The 8,798-nt window shown below is 33.6% G+C and overlaps 1 protein-coding gene across 1 annotated transcript; it reads left to right on the top strand.

The window, feature by feature from the left end:
• The first annotated feature begins 259 nt into the window (after positions 1-259).
• Positions 260-2,615, top strand: LOC116017124 (CASP-like protein 1E2). The gene is made up of 2 exons (XM_031257655.1): positions 260-610; positions 2,112-2,615. Exons 1-2 carry the CDS (start codon positions 339-341, stop codon positions 2,449-2,451), a joined length of 612 nt encoding a protein of 203 aa, XP_031113515.1. The 5' UTR covers positions 260-338; the 3' UTR covers positions 2,452-2,615.
• The last annotated feature ends 6,183 nt before the right edge of the window (positions 2,616-8,798 follow it).

Below are 8,798 nucleotides of genomic sequence, written 5' to 3'. Positions count from 1 at the left end.
TAAGGGTCAATAGTGCAGTGGGAATTCTGATACTCTTATAAGGATTGACTATTAGCCCCGTGAGCGGCATTTGACATATATAGCAGTGCTCAAACGCTAATCCAACCCCACCCCTCCCCCCCACCATGGAAGCCTGGAAGTCAAACATCCTGTTTCCGCATTTCGCTGGTCAAACCAATACCACGTACACACTTTGTTCTTTCCCACCTCTTATCTTGTATATATATAGATACTGAATACCCTCTTCCCCTATCTGCAACTATCTCCCTTAGCTTCTCAACCCTTTTATTTCTCTTGAAAAGCACGAGTATTCTGCTTGTATTTTGTTGTTTGGAATTATGCAGAGCGAGAGCAAGACTGCGCCGGTAAGCCTGGAGCGAGGAATGGAGGTGGAGGGCGGCAGACGGGAGGTAGTGGCGGTGGCCAACAAGCAAAGTATTAGATGGGCAGACTTTCTTTTAAGGCTTTTAGCCTTTGTACTCACCCTTGTGGCGGCCATAGTTCTCGGAGTGGATAAGCAGACCACGGTTGTCACCACGCAGATCGTTCCCACCTTGCCGCCGGTCAGCGTTCCGCTCACCGCTAAGTCGCATCACTTGTCGGCCTTTGTGTAAGTATCCCCAATATATATATATATATATACTTACTTCCCCACTACTTAATTAACATGTTTGATTAAAGTTATTTTCAAATTCTTTTTTTTAATATTTAATTAATATTAGCATATAAAATTTATGTATTTAAAAATTAAAAATTAAAGTTAAAAATTATTTTAAAATGTTAAATAAAATTACTAAAGAAAGAAGAGTTATAAATTGAATAATTAAAAGTAAATATAACGTACTTTCAACACTTAAATAAGGTATTTTCAAATAATATACTTTACGTATATAAATAATATACTGTTAATATATTAAAAATGTACTTTTTATTTATAATTCACAGAGTTTATAGAATACTAATTGCATAATGTATTAATGTGTATGTCAATACGATCTATATTATCTATTTATCTTGGACTACACTGCAAATATAGAAATGTCCTACTATTAGTTCTACTAGCCCGCACAAGATGTGACGAATATTACTTGAAATATCCTGAAAAGGCTGAGACATAAGTTCGCCCGTTTTGTCAAAGTGGGTCAGCCCGCTCTATTAAGTTCGTCCTAACGTGAGCCTAAATTTTGGTGGGCTTTTGTGGGCCGACTTGCCAAGCCTGCAGGCTAGGGTTCATGCAACACTAGCTTGTCCCACATAGGTTGGCGGGCCTCGCGAATTTTTATTTTAATTATTTTTTGAATAATATATATATATATATATATATGTGTGTGTGTGTGTGTATATATATATATATATATATATATATATATGTATATGTATATGCATATGTATACATACATAAATATATACATATATAAAAGGTATGGCCTGCAGCCCGCCACAGGCCTTAACAGTCTCTTTTTGGTAGCCTAACCCGCCCTATCGCGGGGCGGGTGTGGGTTGACCCGCGGGCTTCGGTCCACTTTGACAGTAATACTTTTGTGTATCTAATGCACACCGTTTTGGCGTTATGTAGTGACAAATGTTTCTCTTGTCATCTAAAACAGAATAGGACTTTGAAATGTCAATATTTATTAATTTGTTTTAAAATAAGGGTATCATATTTCGACCTTAGCGCGTAGGTGGCATAGTAATGCAAATTATATCATGAACCAGGATCTAAAATATTTTTATAATTTGCATTGTAGACCCTGATCTTAAATGTCCCGTTTCTGCAGGTTAACACTTTCTATACTTGTAGTTATCATATTATGTGTCAGCAATTATGAAGTTATTTATTTACTGTACAAAAACGGTTAACTGTGGGTACAAATATTTTTTTTTTCCTTTTAAAAAAAAATTGAAGGTACATAATATTTGTATTGAGTTCACAATGCAATATGAACCCTGATCTAGGGTATAACAATTGCCTTGGTAATATCTCAAGTGAGAATTGATGTTCTTAGGATATATAGTTAACTATTTCCATAATTTTCCAACATGTCTCACTCTAAGGACTTATATGTCTGTATCGTCTGTCAAACACTAAAATTCTTTCCTTCTGTTTTCAGGTACTTTGTGGTGGTGAATGCAATAGCCTGTGCATATGCGGTTGTTTCCATGGTCTTCACACTGGCAAACAGGGGAAAATATAATGGCATGTCCTTAATGATTATCATCCTGGATCTCATAGCAGTGGCGCTGCTCTTTTCCGGCGGCGGAGCTGCAGCAGCTATCGGGCTGATGGGCTACAAGGGGAACACACATGTGCGGTGGAACAAAGTGTGTAACGTGTTCGAGAGATTCTGCGGCCAAGTGGCAGCGGCCGTCGGAATATCACTCGTCGCCTCGGTCTTGTTCTTGTTGCTCATCTTGTTTGCAGCCTTAAACCTTCACAAGAAACATCACTGATAACAATATTGTTTCCTTGTTATTGGCTTGGATTTCCACGAGGCCTGTTGGCTAGTACTGTATGCTTGTTTATTTAGTAATGATTATCTGATCTATAAAATTGCTTATGTTGTGTTTATAGAAATTTGATGAAAAAAAATATGCATGGTACATTTTTAGGGAAATATTATTTGTATCAAATTTTACACGTTAATATGTCATGGCCTGTAAAATATTAACATCATATATGCAAGATTTAATAGGGGTAAGTACTAGAGCGGTCAAAACGGGCCAGCCCGAGATTCGAAAATAGTCCAGTCCAGCCTGTTTTCTACGGGTTGAGATTTGGGCAACACAATCCGTGTAGGATGGCTAATGGGCCAGCCCGTTAATTTTTTAATTTTTTTTAATTTTTTTTTTAATTTTCTACATGTTAGGAATTAAACCTTCAAACTCTAAGTTAACAATAACACCATTTTCAACCAAGCACATTAAACCTTTTGAATAAACTCCATGTATGTCACACACATATATAATTAGATTTTAATTTTATAAATAAACTTTATATTAATATTTATATAAAGATACAATTAATTGTATTAATTAATACTTGTAATAAATTTAATATAAATAAATTAATAAATTTTATACTAATATTTATATAAAGATACAATTAATTTCATTAACTACTACTTGTAATAAATTTAATATAAATAAATTAATAAATTAAACATTAATATTGTTATAAAGATACAATTAATTGTATTAATTAATACTTGTAATAAATTTAATATAAATAAAGTATATATAATGCTTGTGAATGATCTAAATAATAAATATATACGTATATAAGGATGTTTAACAAGTGTCATTTACATATAGTTGGTTTCAATAGTGGTAAGTTATGTGAAAGGTAAAGGGTTTAAATCTTGTTAACAACAATATTTTAAAATATTAATACAATACTCCATTTACACAATAAATTTGAGGTTGGGGGTGGGAATGCGGGTTTATACGAGTTGGCCCGTGGGTCCAACCCGTTATTCCCACTCGGGTTAAACGAGCCCAATCCGGCAGGTTGGGCCCGTTTTGACAACTCTAGTAAGTACGGGAACAATTGGATTCTATTTGGAAACCAAGAAAATGTTTTCTAAAATATCATTTCCTGAAAATGACTCATTTCCTGAAAAAGATTTCGAGAACAATTAGAGTCCGTTTGGAAACCAAGAAAATGTTTTCTAAAAAATCATTTCCTGAAAATGACTCATTTCCTAAAAAGATTTAAATTTTCTAGTGTTTGGCTCAATGTCAGAAAACTATTATTTTTTTATTTGGCTGAAAGTTAAGAAATTACATTTTTTTCTTTTTTGGTTTATTTTCTTGAAAATAAACATATTATTTGTTATATAATAATAATAATAATAATAATAATAATAATTGTTTGTTTTATGACTTTTGTGCAGCCAAAGGCAGGCCAACAGTACCACTAAGATAACAAGAATATACGAAATATATAGAGAATTGAAATATATTGAGAGAATAGAGGTGTTGTATTGCTAATAATTGCTTGCCCCCTTCCTATGTATGGGGTCTATTTATACATATTTTGGGTCTAGAGTTCTGCAAGGAATAAGAATCCTAGACTGTCTCATATTGGGAATCCTAGTTACATTATGAATTATAAGCTAGAATCCTTATTATATTACAAATGTTAAGCACAATCCTTATTAAACTCTTCGATGGCTTCGTATTGGGTTCCTTCTTGGGCCTTCTTGATCCAGTTATTTTCTTTGGCCGGTACATGTGGCTCAGACCTAGTTTACCATCAATAATAATAATAATATAATAATAATAATAATAAGTAGCGGTGGTGTTGGTGCTAGTGGTGGTGGTAGTTGTGGTGGTATAGTGGTGATGGTTGTTGTGGTAGTGGTGGTGGTGTGGTAGTGGTAGTGTGGTGATGGTGATGATAGTGGTGGTGGTGGTTGTAACACCCCGTAATTTCGTTCAAGCCTTGAGACCGGTAATTATTTCCACCGGGTAATTTATTTGATTTAATCGGGCTTAATCTTTCCAATTGATATACATATATATTTCTTATTCCGGAATTAAGTATTTATTCCAAAGGCTCAATTCTTGATTTAATTCTTGTAAGAGATTTATTTAAATTGGATCCTTACAATTCCTATAAGTAAGAGCATTTTATAATAGCCCAATGTATTTATTCTTGAATGATTAATTTCCTACTAACTAGTCTACTATACTAATAAGAGCCAAAGAGAGTTAGGCCTAAAATGGGTAGAAAAAATGGTGGTAATCAAATGGATGGTTTAGATGAATTATTTAATTAAATAGATGGCTAAGATAATTCAGATTAATATTATTCATAGAGAATACCTAATTTACCCTTACCTTTATGATTTTCCGTCAAAAATGCCGTCAATTTTGTCCTCCTCTGTTAATATCACCGTTAACCCTACTCTTCGCCAAAACGATTATCCAGTAGCTACTCCCACGTCGCTCGCTCGCCGTTTGAATCAACCGGATCCTCGCTCGCTCTGCCAAATCGAAGGAGTCACCTCACCGTCAATCTTTAAGGCTCATAGTCGTGTTAAACCAAGAATAAGTAGTGTTGCAATACTTCACTTGGGAAACGTTGAGTTTGCAAAGGGAAAGGAGATTGATTCTGCACAACCAAAGGATGACCAATCTCGCTTCCACCTTAAGACTGTAGCTGAACTTTTCATGTGAGTTTTCTCTGCCCATGTTTCTCAAGATATCCTATGGTGTATTTTATTTCCAAGCACCCAAAGTTCATCATATTGAAGTTTTGTTTAGGTGTGATGGAAAGTTACTTGAGGACGCATTGTGTAAACGCATCATTGTAACTTGTGATGAGAAGATAACAAAATGTCTGGATCCTCAAGCTGCTGCTACCAGTAGAGATGCTTTGGCAAAAACTGTCTATTCTAAACTGTTTGATTGGTTAGTTGCTGAAATGTTAGTTTTAGTAGTCTTCTTCATCAGTGTCAAAGGTAGCTCACTTTTGATTGTTTTCTTATTCAGGCTTGTTGAAAAGATTAACAATTCTATTGGCCAAGATCCTGATTCTCAGTTGATGATTGGGGTTCTGGACATTTACGGATTTGGGAGTTTCAAGACAAACAGGTGCTTAACTGGTATGCTTTTGTTTTCATCATTCATGGAGGTTCATTTCATGCAGGGCTCTTCATTTCATGCAGAGCCCTGCATGAAATCTCTGCTCTTATAAGTCTATAGGGATTCAGAACTAGAAGAGTTAAAATACATTGCCTCATACATTGATTTGATGAACTCTCCTTGAATTTTATGTTGTTTCTACTTTTCTGCTAGGTTTATCCTTATAAATAACCTTGGTCATAGCTGTTCTTTAAGCTTGTCTGATTCTCTTTTTCTTTTAACCTTTTTTGGTATAATGATATTTCCTTGCTGGTAGCTTTTATACTATCAACTCTCTTTTCCTTTTCATTATTATGAAGGTTTGGTAATAAGCCTTGTCAATGGATTTGTGTCTGAGAGTCTGTAGTTTTTGATACTTTTGGATTTATATTTTCTGTGAATGAAGCTAATCTCTTTCATGCAGTTTCGAGCAATTCTGCATTCCAACCATTGGATTACTAATGAAAAGTTACAGCAACATTTTAACCAGGTTTGTACCTCACATATATTCAACAAACTTGGGTAGTACTTCCATTGCACACAAGCTTTTTATAGCAACGTAAAAAATAAACTGATGAAAGCTGAAATATAAATTTATAACGATGAGCTTAAGATAGATTTTATTGAAATACTATTTCTTAATCCTATAAAGAAGGGTGGAAGGTATTTAAATGGCTAATTCAAGTTAGATTTTATACTTTCAAAAAAAAGTACGAGTTAATATTATTTATTGTAACTCTGATTGTCTTTCTCCATGACTAACCCTCTTCGCGCAACTTCTTGCTAAGGCCTTTGAGTGCCTTTCTGCTAAAGTGTGTGATGTAGTTTGTTGTTAACATGCAACCTCTTTGTTCATGCAGCTAGATTGGCTTGTTCATTTAAAGTGTACTCTTCCCCTGCCTTTTTATTTTTGGAGTTGGAATATAATGTTTTTTTTTTTAAAATTAAAAGAATAGTAAATTTTGCTGATAAGAGTCATTGACATTAGAATTTCCTAAACACAAAGCTTATATGATCTATTCTCTGTGGTTCTTTGATCTATGAATGTGAAATTTTGTTTATCAGTGATTTGTGTTGAAAGCTCTAATTTAAACAATAGGACTAGAAAAGAAAATAGCAAAGATCAATGTTATAGGCAGGCCACAGAGTAAGGTTAAAAGGACATGTCTCTATCCCAGCTCCTCTCCTTTGTACTGAATAAAATATATTGTATGCTCCTGAATATCTTTAGAGCAAGTTGTCCTCATCATTGTCTATATTTACATGTGCCTTAACTAGGATAAAGAAAGGGTGGCTTTGGGAACATGACAAGTGCCTTAACTAGGATAAAGAAAGGGTGGCTTTGGGAACATGACAAAATCTGGTCATTACATTAAACTTTAATCACTCAGAAATCACTTGATATCCTGTGGATAATAGTTAGAATTCTTCAAGATGATTATAGGCTCCATTATTAAGATGATTTAAAATGTATAAATTGTTACTACCTTAGCTTATATCATTCCTTAATAAATTAGGTATTTCTCTATCCACAAGAACTCATTCAACAATCATGGTTGAACCAAAGATACCTAGAGCAGAACAACTAAAGGATTGGTATGCTTCTATACTTATATATATATATATATATATATATATATATATATATATATCATTATCTTACGTAGCTATATTGAAAAACACATTATTAAAAATGCCTATGTAGGGCAAAGAACATCGTGAGACACTTGACGCATTGAAAAGATTAAGAGACTACAACAATGTTGCTATCAGTCTTGCAAATCCAGAAACAGAAGAAATTTCAAAAATAGCGACTGTGCCAGCATACATTAAGCCAGTAAGTAAAATACTTATTGAGCATTGTTTTAAATATATATTAGAACTAATCTAAATTAACAATCAATTCCATTTTATAGGCTCAACCTGCTTGGATTAAGGGCAAAATCAGCATCAACCTTGACAACAAAAATACTTGGTATATAGGATGTAGCCACTGTTTAAAAAACGTTTATGCAGAAAATGACCAACTATTTAACTGCATGCATTGTGGTGAAAAGACAGCAGTGGGTACTCCAAGGTTAGTATCACTTCAAAAAACAAATTTAACAAAAAACATACACACGCACACACACAAAATCAAGTACTACACTCATTTATACTAATTACACAAAATCAAGTACTACACTCATTTATTGGCTTTGTAATGTGGCTCACATGGCTTTCACCAGACCTCTTCATTGGATGAAAATGTGTAAGAAAACAACTGCAAAGGGTCAAGAAGATAGCCAAAGTATGAAAAGACAAAAAAATTCCTCTATTTTGGACGACCATTTGACGAAAATTTTAACGGTGGACTAAAAGTGACAATGACTAAATAAGATTGGACGCAATGTGGCAAAAATTAATGAAGTGGACTAAAATTGGCAATGCCCCAATAATAGTAGGACCAAAAATGAAAATGACTCCAACAATTATTAATATTTTGTTCAATACTACTGGCACATGAGAATCTATGACGCACATCTCACAACAAATGAAACATGTAGGGAAAAAAACTACCACTATCAAATATCAACAATCGCTTGCAAGATCAAGAGTGCATTGTACAACTAAGAACCCAATCGTTTACACAACAAGGGAGATCCACAACTTCCTATACTATAATCTCATTGCATGATGCTTCCCTTTATGCTATCACCAGTAAGACAATTGAACATACACACTACCAATACAAAAGAAGAGGATATGTATTGAAGATGAAGACAATGGCAACGCTACCCAGAAGAGAATTAAGAAGATTTAGAGAAATTTATACCAAATGTAGTATTATTTATTTAAAATATATTATTTTTAGACTATGTATTTATACTAGCATTTTTATAAAGTTGCAAACAAATATTTTAGTGATAATTATAATCAATTTTGACTATATTATCTTTCATTCGTAAACTTAGAATTACATATTTAAAGAACCAAATCCAGTATTTAGTTATCTATGCATGAACAACATCAATATAATCTTGCATTGATATACTTTAAAGTATTTATTTAAAAAAAATTATTGGGCATTATCCCAATCGCGCAATGCGCGAGAAAAAACTAGTAGTGTAATAAATAATGTGAGACCCATTCTTATAAGGGCCCATTAATTAATCTCCTTACCCTAATAT

This window comes from Ipomoea triloba, chromosome 4, assembly GCF_003576645.1.
Source record: "Ipomoea triloba cultivar NCNSP0323 chromosome 4, ASM357664v1".
Lineage (NCBI taxonomy): Eukaryota > Viridiplantae > Streptophyta > Magnoliopsida > Solanales > Convolvulaceae > Ipomoea > Ipomoea triloba.
The sequence above is the reverse complement of the archived record's forward strand: the minus strand, read 5'-3'. Positions and strand labels throughout refer to the sequence as shown.

Excerpts from the sequence above, each read along its gene's own strand:
- LOC116017124 (XM_031257655.1), top strand. The coding sequence starts at position 339 with ATGCAGAGCGAGAGCAAGACTGCGCCGGTAAGCCTGGAGCGAGGAATG. Across the intron at positions 611-2,111 it reads CATCACTTGTCGGCCTTTGT|GTACTTTGTGGTGGTGAATG; the intron begins GTAAGTATCCCC and ends TTCTGTTTTCAG.